This window comes from Arachis hypogaea, chromosome 6, assembly GCF_003086295.3.
Source record: "Arachis hypogaea cultivar Tifrunner chromosome 6, arahy.Tifrunner.gnm2.J5K5, whole genome shotgun sequence".
Taxonomy (NCBI): domain Eukaryota; kingdom Viridiplantae; phylum Streptophyta; class Magnoliopsida; order Fabales; family Fabaceae; genus Arachis; species Arachis hypogaea.
Window position 1 is genome coordinate 89,638,420 of NC_092041.1, and position 15,944 is coordinate 89,654,363.

Sequence of the window (15,944 nt, forward strand, 5' to 3'; positions counted from 1 at the left end):
GGTCTGGGAAAGAGTTAGACAATATCCTAAAATAGTTGACATAGGAGGACAAGTGCGATTGAGCGGATATGGGGTAGAACACAATTGGACCAAAAGGAGTATATTTTGGGATCTCCCATATTGGAAAGATCATTTGGTTCTTCATTGTTTGGATCTAATGCATATTGAGAAGAATGTTTTTGATAACATAATTAATACTGTTATGGATACAGAAAGAACAAAAGATAATGAAAAGGCAAAGTTAGACATGGTTGTACTTTGTAGGCGACTGAATTTAAATTTGGTGTAGGTACGTGAAGGTCATTGGGAAAAGCCTAATGGCAACTATGTCTTGACACTCCAACAATGAAAAAATATTCGTAAATGGGTACAATAGTTGAAAATGCCAGATGGATATGTTTCAAATTTACAAAGGTGTGTCATGTCAGGGGAGAAAAATTGTTTGGGATGAAAACTCATGATTGTCATGTATTTATGGAGTGTTTGCTTCTGTTAGCCTTCAAAGAGTTGCCAGACCACATGTAGAAATAAGTCAATATTTTAGGGACCTTTATTTATCTACTCTTTGGGTTAGCGATATTGTACAAATTGAAGCTAATATTCTTATTATTTGTGCAAGTTAAAAAGAATTTTTCCCTCTGCTTTTCTTGACATAATGGAGCATCTACCAATTCACTTGGCATATGAGGCACGTGTTTGTAGACCAGCTTAGTATAGGTGGATGAATCCATTTGAGCGTGAAATAGGCACGTATAAGAGATTGGTGAAGAATCGGGCTAGAGTAGAGGGTTCAATTTGTCAAGCATACTTGGCTAGAGAGACATCAAGTTATTGTTCTTATTACTTTGAGCCACATGTAATGTCTAAGAGAACAAGGTCGAATCGGAATGATGATGGTGGTGAAAGTTCATCTGAGCCTACTCTTTCTATTTTTTGATCAACCGGGTGTTCTTGGGGGAGCCAACAAAGACAGGTGGTTCACTAATATGAAAATGAAAGCCGCTCACTTACATATCTTGTTGAATTATCCTGAAGTCGATAAATTTAGAAGTCAATACGAGCAAATTCATGGGAGTAATAATTTTTTATCCGAATTTCCATCATAGTTCCATGAGCATGGAAGTTATTACATTTTGTTGACTGTACTAAAATATGTCAAAGTAAATCTTGTTTTTCTAAATACTATATTTTGTTTGACAAAATTAGGTAAAAAATCTTAGTAATGGCATAACTTGTCCTCATCTATTGAGTTTAGCATTCGGTCCAAAAACTAAGGCAACGAGTGTTGGTATGTTCAAGGTCAACAGGTATAGATTTCATACTCCTGAGCATGTATGTGGAAAAAAGACAGGTAATACAAGTATATATGCTAAAGGTGATGGAGAGAATGATGCATCTGACTGGTATGGGACTCTTAAAGAGATTTTGATTATTGAATATCCAAGTCTTGTTAATTTGAGAGTCACCTTGTTTTACTGTGAGTGGTATGACCCTACCAGGCTTCGGGAAACGTGTAGACACAAAGACTACAAAATAACTGAAGTATTACCTACTAGGAGATATCAGAGTTACGATCCATTCATCCTTGCACAAAAAGCTAGACAAGTGTATTACATGCTATATCCACAAGGCTGTAAGTCTAATTGGAAGGTTGTGATTACATGTAAACTACGAAAAATAATGGAGGAGGCACTAAATGAGTCTGAAACCGAGGTCTATCAGAATGATAATCCTCCACATGCTAGGATCATTTCAGAAATCGAGTTTCCACCATCATTAGCATCTACATCAGGAGATGTTAATATGATACAACTTCAAGTAGCTGAACTCCAGGTTCCTAATGTAAATAATGAGGAGGACGATGACATTGAGATCTATGATGACGATGATGCTTACATTGATGATGATGATGGAAGTTCAGAATTCTCGGGTTGAGGTTTTAGTTGTAATTCATATTTCGTAATTTCTTGTATCGATTACTTGTAATTCAAATCAAACACCTTTAAGAAATTATCTTGGACAATAATTAAATAAATATTTAGTATGTGCGTGTGGAAGATGACACTGATATAATTTGGTTTCTGAGGAATTAGGTTTTTATTTTCTCCCTCTGTTTAAGTCATAAGATGATGCTGGTTTGTGGTTTTGGGGGTCATTGCAGCTTTGGGATTGAATTGGTCATCACATAATCATGTATTGATTCTGCTGTTATCTCTTTCTTTTATCAATGTGTTGTATTTCCTTTGTTGATTTTATTGTTTTCTTATGAAGATTTGTGGTCATGGTTTGTTTGTTTAACATGGATAAATCCAAGCAGAATCATCCATATATATTATGTATATCATCTTGATGGTCCATATGACGCTACAAAGAGTACAGTTCATGTTTACTCATTCATATAAACTGTCCACATTCTTTTATCCTTTTGTTTTCTACATCTGATTGAGCCTTTTTTTAAGTGTTCACAGGCATTTCTATCTTGTAGTAGAAACTGTATGTGTTAGAAAAAAGTGCTTGGCATCTAATGCTTTTTTTAATTTTCTATTTTTCTTTTAATATAGTATTGAGAAGCAGCCCATACATCAAAAAAATTTCGAAAGCTGGAATACAATATAGGATATGGTTGGTAGAGACGAAGATCGCAGCTGTGGCCGAGGCCGAGGCCGAAAGGGGAGGCCTAGGCTTTCTACCGGTCACCCCCTTGACTTGCATGCGGATCCATACACTCTTGTTGGGTCATCATCAGGCACGACTGCTCTGACCAATAGGAGACCGCCACCTATTGCTACGACTACCCCCTCTCGTCAGGAGCCTCAGATACACATGATGCCTACTCCGGGTGTGCCAAGATCATGCACACAATAAGCCAATGAACCTTCCAACACTGCCTCACATGGTGTGCATAGTGATCCAGCTATTGTAGCACCCAGTCGAGCAGGATCTTGTGGAGAAAGACAAACCACATCTAATGGTACCCAAGATACTCATGGTCAAAGAATATCCACTGCCATGGTCGCTCCAGCACAAGTGCTCCCAAGCTTAGATATGATGGTGCCAAATGGTTTGTTATTTGCTTTAAATTTTATGAATTGCTTGTCTCATTTTTATTAATTAATATGTCCTTATTATTTTTTTTTTTGATATAGTTGGCACCCACCTAAGTCTGGTTTGAAGCGTATTTCTCAAGTTTTTAAGGAAAACTACAGCAAGCCTTGGCTGAGTTTTGATGAGGCAGATGATGATACTCGAAAAATTTGGTGGACAGAGTGGAGGGTAAATTTTAATTACTATATTACAGTAATTAACTCGAAAAATTATATGGCTGAGTTTTTAAGGACCTGCATGTTTTCATTGCACATGCTAATCTCATTAATTAATTACTAAAGTACATGTCATAATTTGTTTAATTTCAACGTGATGAAGGGCTAATTTGTTGCTGGTACATTTTTTTTTTGGATCTTGTTGTTTAGAATTTCAATGCCATATTATATACTATACCATTTGATTTATATATATACTTGCTGACTGCTTTAGTTAACATGTATGTCCTTGTATCATGGATGAAATATATATTGATTTATAAGGTAATGATCACTATATAAACTTTAGAAACACCAATTATTATAGCTACTACCCAAGAAGAATTTGAGTCTTACTTTTTGGAATCTCTTGGTTACTTGACTTACAAGATTTTTCAATAATTCAGACTACTACTACCTAATATTTTTAGATAAATTAAGATTAGAAAAGATATAGTGGACAGAGTGGATAGAGTAGAGGGTAAATATGTATCATAGTATGTTATATAATAACAAGATATTTTTTTAAATAGAAATGTTTTGACATTCTTGACACGGAAGAGGATGATATCTATCAAACTTAGAGGTTTAGAGCTGCCAAGCACTTGCGAGGTATGCTCTATGCCATTCGCAAAAAAGGTGCCCGTCCATATTGGATTCCACCAGAAGTTCTTGGTGAATTGATGAGACGTTGGGACACTGATGCCTATAAATAATTACAGACGAGAAATACAGCTGCCAGAAAATCGACTCGAGGTACCTCCCTTCACACTACAGGAGGCACCACCTTTCCAAAAGCGAGGTTTCACTTGGTAAGTTGCTTATAGAACCCTCTTTTTTTACTTTATACTATCAGTTGCCATCATAATTTATACTATTATTTATAGAGTTGATTTGATATTAGTTTATACTATTATTCTTTTGATCTAAATCGAAGCTTTGACTTTTGGATTTCTTCAGCTTTATTTCAAAATATGAGCTAAATAATGAAATAAAAAATATAAAATAAAAATAATTGAAGTTAGATTTCAGTTACCTTTTGTGTTGGTTCTCTTTTTCATTAAGAATGGTTTAAAGTGCCTTTGATCATCATCATCATCAATTACGATATAGTCATGATTTTCATGAACTTCTTTGAGCATGCTTTTATGAGTTCCTGTAAAAAACAATAAAAGAAAATGAAGTACTAACCTTCCTTAGCTTCCACAATTTAATAGAGAATGAACCTCTGAACTCTATAAATGCTATTTTAATTGGTTTTGTAACCTCAAAACTCAAACATGAATAACAATATGCAAAGAAAATGGAAGCTTGAAGTCATCAACGATTGTGAAGAGGATCTGAAGCATTAGGAACCTTTTTCTTCTTTGAGAAGTTAACATCAAATAGTTGCCTTGGAAGATTATTATTATGTTGTTGTTGCTGCCTCTGCCTTTGATGATGATGATGTTGTTGATTTTGTTTCTCTTTAATTAATATTGTTTTGCCTCTGTCTCTGCCGAACTATGCTTTTATGAGTTATCTTTTATGAGCATGCTTTTATGAAGTGCTCTATCTAAGTGCAGTGGTTTAGTTCAGTACATATCAATTGTATACCCATATTTGTTGATATTTTGGTTACATTATGTAGAATCATTCACTTGGAAGACCATCACGTATGGATGAGTTTTTTGAGCTTACTCACACTCGCAAAGAGGATAGGACTTAATGGGTTGATGAACACTCCCGAAAGACAAAGGTAACTTAGCTTCATTGTAATGTCGGACTTATTTTTTTCACATATCCCCTTAATTTTTGCATTATTGATACTTCTAGTAGTTTATCAATCATTTCTCCTCATTGTAGGATATATTTCAAAAGTGTATGTTTCAGGCTAAGCAAGAGCGGCAGGTTGCTATAGAGGCTAGTGTAACTGATCCACCGCCTGTCTCTGAGGAAAGCATATGGATTGAGATAGTAGATGAAAAACGAAGAGGTAGGGTATATGGCATGGGTGAGGTAAGGGACTCTTCCATGGTGCGACCTCGAGTTGATGGGCCAACCACGACCACCAGCACTGATGTTTTGGATCTTAAAGAACAAATCGCAATACTCAATAGAGAAGTTGAATAACATGCCGCTAAATATAGAGAGCTTGAATATCGCTATCAGAGGGAGAAAAGAGAGTGCCAACAGACTGTTGAATCCTTGCGTGAGGATCTCAATACCAGTAACTCACAAATAGATCAGTTTAGTCATCAATTGAGTAGCTTGACTGAGTATGTAAGGGCCATGGGTCCTAGTAGTTCTGAATCACATGTTCTCCCACCTCCTCCTTTTACTTTTTCAAGCTCCCAGAAAAGCACATCTCTAGGTAGAAAATTCCCACCTATTCTGCAGCAACCAGGACAACCACAGAGTTCTCAAAGGGACAATGATTCTGACGATCTAGGTGACTCGGATGATTATTTAGATGAGTATGAGTAGGGTTATTTACTTTTCTTTGAATATTTTGTATTATTAGTAGATTGAATTTAAACGAATATAACTCTAAGTTTAGTTATTTATCTTGTCTAGAGTCTTTATATTAGAGGATTATTTATTATTTCGATAAGTTTGTAAATTTATTATCTAATATTTAGTATAAATTTTATTTTTATATTTAGAAGTTTATTTATCTAATATTTTGTATATATTTTATTTCTATATTTAAAAGTTTATTTGTATTAATTGTTTACTATTTTTCAAATAAAAAAATTATAGCTATTAAAATCGACAGCAGAGTTGTCGCTTTTTAAATTTAAAATAGAAAAAAATACAGACATAGAATTTGTCAGTATCTAAGTAATTAAATCAACGACTTTTTTGTCGATTTTATTAAGTATGTGTTGGTATCTAAATAATTAAATCGACGGTCCTTTTGTCAATTTTATTGAATCAAATATTGACAAAATTGTTGTCAATTTTATATAATAATATCGTTGATTTTATGAAGGAAGCAAAATTCTCAAACTCATTATAGACGGAACTGCTGTCGATTTTATTAGATTATTATTGACAGTTATAAAAGCCGTCGATTTTATTAGAATTTTGAAAAATCGACCAGTTTAATAGCGACCACTTTTGGCGTCGATTTTGCCATCGATTTTTAATATTATCGACAGCTTGGCCATCGATTTGGCCGTCAATTTTAACTATGTTTCTTGTAGTGAGACGAGTTCAGGTTCGAAAATAGGGAGAAAAAGATTAGGATTTTACGTGATCGTAATTTGGTGTTGGGATTATCGTCGGATTTTTAATGGAAAAATTTCAACGATAACTACTAATAGAAATTTTTTTCGTAATATTACTGTTGGAAATATTTACTCTAATTTTGTCGATAATATTGGCGCCAAATTAAAAACATATTTTTCCAAACTTATTATCAGATTTTGATCAATTTTTTTTCTAATGGTAATTTTTTGAATATTTTAATTTCAATATTATTGTCAAAAATTTTTTCAATAATTTCCTCAATAATACTATCAGATTTTTTTGATAAAAAATTCGACAAAAATAATCATATTTCTGATAATGACAGTGACATCTGTTATATTTTTTTGCATGCTAACTATAAAACATCTATTCGCAAACCGTTTTTAACATAGAAATTTTGAAGAAAACAATATTTTTTTTAATAATTTGAACCTCTCCAGCGCCAAACTGACAGAGAATACAACAAAAAAAAAAATAAAAAATAAAAAAAATGCAATCACAAGTCACTACTACAAACAAATAAAAGATGAGTAATGTATGCCATTACCAAATACATAATTATTGTCATGATTATTATGGAATATGTCTACATAAAAATACGATAATTTAACTTGATAATAATAATAATAATAATAATAATAATAATAATAATAATAATAATAATAATAATAAATGTCTAAGAATACATTTTCAAAATTTAACTCAATCCCTAAGAGTATATCATTGTCAATAATAATTAAAAGCCCCTTTATAAATCATCCAACTTCGCCCATGGTTAGGCATGTTCCTAGCTAACTAAGATCTTAAGTTGTGATCTGATAGGCCACAAAGAAAGAACACACTAATAACTAGTAAAGCCTTATACATGCCGTCCCCAAAAGTAGAAAGTATATATTCCCCCCTCTCCCCACCCTCTTTTTTGACCTTTAACTTTCAATTATCGGTGTGCTCCTCTTCTTTAGCATTTAGCAAATATAGAAAAATCAACTTTACTCTCAAGTCTTCACTAAAGTCAAGGTCAATTATTAAAATAAAATTAACCGTGAAATGCTCATCACTATCAAAAGAGTAATAATATATACAATATAATATTATTTTTTATATTATCCCCCAACATAATAAATTAAGACTAATTTGTCATAAATTTAAGTTTTATTTAAAAATTTATTATTATAATAAATTATCGTATGTATAAAATAAAATTTAAATTTTCGACACCTATTTAAATTTACGAATAAACTAACTCATCGACCCACCTAAATTAATTATGACGGACAATATATTTAAAGGAGTAATTATATAAACGTGTAATACCATAATTCCCCACATTTAAATACACATTTTGATTTAGATTTTTCTTTTATACTCATTTTGAGCATACTTTTGAACATGACATAGTCATATTCGTAGGTTAAAATTAGTTACTTTTATTTAAACAATTTTATGTTTTAAAATAATCGATTTAACAATTTAATAGTAAATATTTGAATATAATCATCATAAAACTACTTTTTTTTTTTAAAGTTTGAGCTAATTAAAAAAAAAAAACATGAATAATTATATTTTTAATAGACTTTTTAAGTAAGAGCCTCTTTAGGGATGGCAGTGGGGTGGGTAGGGGTAGGTTTTTGCCCTATCCGACCCCGCCCCGCCGTCCTTACACTCCACTGCTACCCGTTCCACCCCTACCTGCAGGTAGTAGATTTCTAAACCCTAACCCGTCCTTGCGGGTACCCGCCCCGCTCCCACCCACCTCTATAAAAAATAAATAACATTTTAAGTTTTATATATTCATATATAAATTAAGTTAAAAATTTAAAATTCATACCTAAATTAAAATAAAAACATAAAATTCATACAATATCAAATAACTTAAATTAAAAAAAGTTAATGTTTGATCCTTAAAAAGTTAACATCATAATAAAAAAATTGCATCATTAAATATAAAAGTCTTCAATACTTATTCTTGATCATTTTTCACATCTTCATCATTATTAAAGGTTTGAAGGTAAGATTCAAACCTAAAAATCAAAAGAGATAGCAATTTAATTGTTACCAAATTAAGAAGCTCTATTTCAAAAATAAAAACAGAATATTCTGGATCAAAAGCTTATTGAAAAATTGATAATACATAGTTCATACCACAAATGAGTCGCCAATGTGCGAATTGAGCAGCGTATCGTCCCTTATGTACACTGCTGTTGCTGTTGCGCCTAATTCATCCCCTTTCTGTTTACTTCAAGCCTTTAAAAAATGAAATATTGTCTAAACCTTCAATTGAATCATACCAATATGAAAACCAATTCAATTAGATACATTTTGTAGATTTCCTACTTTGTATACTAGTTTATTTGCTTTACCATTTCAACAACTTGGCGTCACCATGGCAAATGCTTCCTCTAATACTTTTTTAATGGCTTTGAAATCTTTCTCAACAATACTAACCCACCTTGTAAGGCTTCAAGACACTCCTTGTAGAGCTCATTCCTATAGTTTGCACTTGGCACATCAAATCAACAAATCAGATTATGCAAAGAATAATAATTCAACCAATCACATATCCTTAAATTAATTAATATTGTGTATCCTACGGAAGCAATTAACAATGTGTATCAACATAAAAAGTGCAATAGACTTGAAGAACTCAACAGAAGCACTCTTTAATGGTAGCCAAATTAAATTGATAACGGTATGCACACAAGGATAATTAATTAAAAATCATCTTCGGCATAAGACTAATTTCACAGCAAAATCATGAAATGCCATATATACACTTAATTCAATTGTGTTCACATAATAAATATGTAAGCATATTCTTCAAATAATAATTGATAGATCAGACTTTTTTGTTATAGGTTGTTGTTCATTATTTACTATTATTTGTCAAAATTTTTAGTTCAGTTTATTTTATAGTTATTTCAAAGTGAGCTTCCTGTATTTTTCACCAAAGATGGTAGAGCATGCTTGTGAGATGGCAAATCTACAAAGATAGAGGGGCTCAGAGACTTACCGGTGGTCAAAGACCGAGAAATGGCTCTGGTGACAGGCTCACATGCAACGGCGACGGTCAAGCTCACAACAACGGCGACCGAGCGATAAATCTATGGAAGAACAAGAGAAGAACTTAGATCTCACAATGATGGAGAGACAGAGAGCGCGATAGAGCAAGAGAGAGAGAGGAACTTACGGAGCTCTGCGAGCTAATAAGCGACGGCGAGGAGTTGCGCGACTGAGCAGCGACGGTGAGGAGTTGCGTGGCTGAGCAACGACGGCTGGCAGGAGGTGAGCAGCGACGGCGAGGAGCAGCGGGACTAAGCGGTGGCTCCAAGGAGTTGCGGCGATGGCAACGTGCTGCGGTGACGGCAACGAGCTGCGGCGACGAGGCAATTGTGGAAAGGGGATGAGAGGCTGAGCTGAGCAGCAAGGAGCTTTGATTATATGGAAAAGAAGAATACGATTTGGAGTTGGGGTCTGATGGTTGGTGGAGGCACTTAAAAACCCTAATCCCTAAGACACATATATATAGTATGTACTCCGGGGCGGGTTTATCCTGACTCAGACCCCGCCCTGCCCCGCTGAACTACCCGCCCCGATCAAAACCCGCCCCACCTCGGGTCGGGTTTAAACCCGTCCCTACCGGGTAGGGCGGGTCGGGTACCCGTGGGTTCGGGTACTCTTGCCACCCCTAAGCCTCTTTTAGATTTAGTTTTTTTTTTAGACTTTATTTTCTCTTTTTATTTATCTTATATTATTTTTTTATTTTTAGAGTTCATTCAAGATCGAACTCTAAATTTTTCGGACATAAAATTCTAGCTAGGAAGTCTATGGCTTATTTATACAATGTGTACAATGGGTTATATGAGTTACAAAATGAACATCACCCATAATATTCAGAATAACCATCCAGGTACTAGGAATAATAAACATCTCATATCATAAAACCACTCATTCCAAAAGTTTAAGCTGATTTTGAGATTCACCAATAATCAAATTCTTGACCTTTTGGATCTAAAGCTCTAATACTATGTCATGATATCACTCATCTCAGAGGTTTACGCTGATGGAAAAATGTAACACTAATGGTTATATCTCTAATACTCCTTAAACTTCCATTGTACGCATTGTACAAATATTATATCGACTCCTCGTACTATCCCAAAAAAGTAACATGAATGATTATATGTATATAATTTTATTATTTTTATTTTGAACATGATAGAACGTAGCTGAATTCGGCAAATCTAATTTATACGTGTAAATAAGTACATATTAGTTTATTAAAGACAAAAAGTAGAAAAAGAAAGCTGCACCATACACATTGCTTCCTAGTTCCTACACTACTACACTCGATCGGAGAGGTAACATATCAAATCTTGATTTGTTTGGAACTAATAAAACTCAAACACGTCGTCAAGAATTTTTTTTTTCCTTGAAAACAAAAAAAGTTCACCCCCCCCCCCCCCCCGGGATCTGATTAGAATTTTATATTCGTTGTTTTGGGAAGTATGTTCAAAGTTTCAGAAGCGTATAAAAACCATGTTAACATACATGAATGAATATTTCGATTTTTACGTGAACAATACTTTTGGAACCCAATTTCTGAAAAGAAAAATGTTTGAGCCTTTGAGGCCCTACTTTAAAAATTATAAAAAGTCATAATTTGTCTTTGTTACCTTTTATTTGTATTTATTAATTGCGATTAGAATAAATGCAAAAGATTAAAAATAACAAATATATAATTATAAATATTATATACATAAAACGATAAATATTAAATTAAATAAAATAATTTTAAATTATTATTTTTCTGACACGTAATATAGTGTGCTTTTGAAATAAATTCATACAACTTCCCTCTAAATAAAATTTTTCTCACCTAAAAGGCAAACTATATATACGTAAAAATTGGATCACATAAAATGTACATAAGAATGTTAGTATAGAAGAGAAATTATGTATTTCGGCTTTCTTGAGCAATAAAATTGAAAACTATAAATCTATTAATTCAGTTTCTAGCTATATTTAGTGTACGTAGATAATTTGAAATTGGTTTAGATATATAGTAACAATGTTATTTGGATATATAAAAATGGATGTTAGATTGATAAAGCTAAGCAAATATCTAACAGTTAATTAACGTGGATGAAGTAGTTTAGTTGCAGCGAAGCAACTAATTTTATTGATTCTGTTTTTCTGTTTTAGGTAAGAAAACTTATATAACAAAATCATTTTTGCTGGTTATTGGTTTGCACATGCCTTATTAGGGTCTAACTTTCTTCTTTGATTAGCAATTCTTAGTATATAAAGGAGACACAAGATACTAATATTAGCATTCTGTAATTAGACTCATATTGTCATAGAAACAAACGAAAATATTCGTGAGAAAATAAAAATTAGTCTAAATTATTAAAATTAGTCTAAAATTGGCTTATTTTATATTCATTAATTATTTTTAAAATAAGTGTATAATATTAGATTTAATAAATATATAAGTTTAGATATTATATATATAAAGTTATCGCTATTAAGTTAAATAGAATAATTTTAGATTGAAAAAGTATATGGAACCAAGAGGTTACCAGCAAAAAACTAAATAAAATCACATTAATTTATATTAATTATTAATTTTAAATTTTTTAAATTCAAAATTTAAAAAATTTAAAATTGACTAAGTAAACCTAATTAAAACCTATAAAAACTTTCATCTTCTCTCTCACATTAACCTACCCACCTCCAACAATCACACACACAAACCTCTCTCTCTCACCAATGCTGCTGGAAGCGCCGGCGACTTCCATGCTCTCCGCGATGCCCTTAACAAGCGCATCCAAGACAACTGCTTCAACACGAAGTCCACCTTCGACTTCGTCACCGATGAAACATTCTCCTCTTCCCTCCTCAACCACCTCTTTCAAACCCTATCCACCCTCAACCGCGGCGTCACTCACAAGAATGCATTCGATTCCCTCATCACGTGCCTCTGCAAGTTCCAGCGCGTCGATGACGCGCTCCACGCCATCAAATATATGGCACGTACTGATGTCGGAGGCTGCCGCCCCAGTGCGACCACCTTCTACCCCGTCCTGAACATCCTAACGCGACAGGGAGCCATAGACCACGCGCAGCGCGTGGTGGATTTCGTGTCCACGCTTGGCGTGAATCTGGATCTGACGGGACACAACTACTTCCTCGTTGCACACTGCTACGCTGGAGACGTGGCTGCCGCTGCCAGAGTTTTGAAGAAGATGGAGGAAGATGGGATCGATGCGGATGCACATACGTTCGACGCGCTTGTGTTGGGCACGTGTAAGGTTAAAAAGGTGGATGGTGCTATGATGCTAGTGAGAAGGATGGTAGATGATGGAGTTCTTATTTTGTATTCAACACACATGTTTGTAAATAGGGGTTTGTTACAGATGTTACTCTCTGCATTTTGGGATATTTGGTGCTGTTTTTATGATTAAAGAGACTACAAACTACACAATTATAGAATTATAAAAAAAAATTCATTTAATATAAAAAAACATCCTAATACTTTAACAAAAGAAATATCCAGTTATATTTTATAGCAAAAGTAATTAAATATCCATAAAATTAAAAAAAATGAAATTTTTAAAAAATAGAGATATTCACATTTGCAATACAAAAAAATTCGAAAATATATAAAAGAACATCCATTTAGTATGAAAAGAAACATTCTGATACTTAGTAGAAAAAACATCCATATATATTAACTCGTAGAGATTTTGGATTCACTCAAATTAAAGGTATTTAATTAGCAGATTTTTTGCTATTACCCTTTTAGTTTTTTAGCATTGTTCTTTTAGATTTTTTTTTCCCTCTAACATTGTTCTTACACGTACAAAAACAACTGATTTAGTTTTTCATACAGCCAAAAAATAAGAATTTGAGCATTAAAATTAAGATAGAAATAGAAGGTAAAACGATAATGTTAAAGAGACAAAAAAACTTAAATTTATTTTATTTAGTATTTATTAATTATTATAATAATTAATAAATATTAAATAAAATAAATTTTAACTTTTTTAGTTAATTCTTTTTGTTACTAAATATTTCTGAATTTGTTAATGTATACATGATAGGCAGAAGTATTTTTCCTCTTTTGTTAAAAAATGAATTACGGTTTTAACTTCATATTGAGAAATTTGTTTTTTGAAAGAAAGTATTTTAATTTAGTCACAGAAGGAAAGATATAGATGCGTGCTATTAACAATATATTATTCTAAAAAATTATATGCACACAAAAGTTATTCACTAAATTAGCCAATTATATATTTCATCATGTATTTATAAATAAATATTTATGTTATTTAATTTATTTTTAATATATATTTTTTATTTTAATATATATTTTATATAAATAATTGGCTTAATGGTCATTTTTTATAAACCTAACATAGTTAATATATTATTCATTGTTGTAATATAAAAACACTCAATAGATGATTTTATAAATTAATATGATTTTGTATTATATATATATATATATAATGAGAAATATTATTAGGAATCTAACATTTTTGTGTGAATATTAGTATATATATATATAATCAACATCTTATTTATATATTATTAGAATTTTATAATTTAATATTTAAAATTTAATACTTAATTAATTAAAAATAATAAATTCTATTAGTCAAATACCATTATTCAGGAACAATATCATTATTCATTCATGGTTAATAGTAACATAGATCAATAATTCAATATCACATATATAATTTATAAACTAGGATGAACGAAACTTAAATAGTGAGATTTCACAAGGGAATCAAGGATACTAACACACGGCTATGAGCATTTTACAAAATCAAACAGCACAAGGCGCAGCTTAATTACTGCAAATAAACAACACAAATATTAGATAATAATTAATTCATAATCATAGATTACAGGGACGACATTTCTGCACTCAAAAAGCACACATCTTCAACTTAGCACACCATAGTACCAAATTAAACCATGCTATATAAGAGGGTTGTTATAGTTTTAGTCTAAACAATATTAATAACACTATATATTGAAACCCTTGGTTGATTCTCAACAACACTTTGGATCATGAGCGTGATTTGCCCCGGGACTACGGTAGTCTGAAATCTCCAAAATCATTCTTTCTTCTGATTCTTCACCTTCCTCTTTCTCATCAATTTTCTCTACCGCACCCGTCGTAACTAGATCCTGCTACAGGTTAAAAATAAATAATCTATCATCCCTAGATTGATTTTAGATATAATTAAATTAAAGAAGATAGATGGCTGCATAATTAATTTTGGATACAATTTATAACGTGGTTAATGTAGGCTTGGATCTTTAATTCTTAGGAAAATTGGAAATTAAAATATTTAGGGTGCGTTTTAAAAAATATATTAAAATAAAAAATAAAAAATATAAATATAAACAAAATGTACCCTTATTTTTTCATTTCAAATTTGAGATCATCTTTTGAAGACATATCTTTTTGTTCCTATAAATTCAAAGATTAATCAATTAAGAAAATAATTGATGATTCTGTCAAGTAACTAGGGCACAAACCATAACCAGCCATGTCTCTTTCAAAGCTGTTTTGCCAATTAATTAATTTTTTTTTATTTAACATTTTTAGTGTCAATAATATTTGTCCTTGATAAAATAAAAGAACCTGATCGAGCAGGTTATGAGAGAGAGGACCTTAGTTACAAGTTGATCTTGCACTGAAAATTCCATCTTTTCCATTATCATAGAGCTTCCTATATAATAATCACATGACAATTAAAGCATATTAATATCAAAAAAATAATTAAGGCATATTAATTAAGAAAAATTCAAACCCTAATTAGTGAGAACCTTGAAAAACTTACTTGTTGCAGGAACAGCAAGAGCATAAACAAGTAAGGACATTAGACCTAGAAGAATAACCAGAAGCCTAACAAGCACTACTTTCTTCTCCATGATAAGAAATCAGAGTAGTGGATAATATAGACAGAAATTAAAGAAAGAAAGGGATCTATTGATGATAAATGAGAAAGGAGAGAGAATAGAAGAAGTAATTAAGATATTAATAAAAGAAGCTTGGTGGGATGAGTTAGGAGAAGGTCCATGAGGGTCCTTATATAGAAGAGCAACCTAAGCTAAGGGCTATAATTATTGAATTAATTAAATATACATATGTGCAGGAGAACATATATGTAACAATAACACTAATACATATAGGTACGAGAAATACTATACGATTATTAGAATCTATTGTTTTTTTGCCATCAGTTAATCATTAATAATTAATATTTAAAAATAAAAAATAAAATATATTATTAAATTATTAAATTAAAAAATTAAATTTATAATTAAATAATAATTAAAAATAATAAATTATGATGGCATAAAGTAATGTGTACGGCCAAAAACCCTTTA

The 15,944-nt window shown here is 31.9% G+C and overlaps 1 protein-coding gene across 1 annotated transcript; it reads left to right on the plus strand.

The window, feature by feature from the left end:
* The first annotated feature begins 12,559 nt into the window (after positions 1 to 12,559).
* Positions 12,560 to 12,997, plus strand: LOC140173711 (pentatricopeptide repeat-containing protein At5g25630-like). Its single transcript, XM_072198235.1, has one exon. It carries the CDS (start codon positions 12,560 to 12,562, stop codon positions 12,995 to 12,997), a length of 438 nt encoding a protein of 145 aa, XP_072054336.1.
* The last annotated feature ends 2,947 nt before the right edge of the window (positions 12,998 to 15,944 follow it).

Bases quoted from the DNA above. Each gene is read 5' to 3' on its own strand.
- LOC140173711 (XM_072198235.1), top strand. From the start codon at position 12,560: ATGGCACGTACTGATGTCGGAGGCTGCCGCCCCAGTGCGACCACCTTC.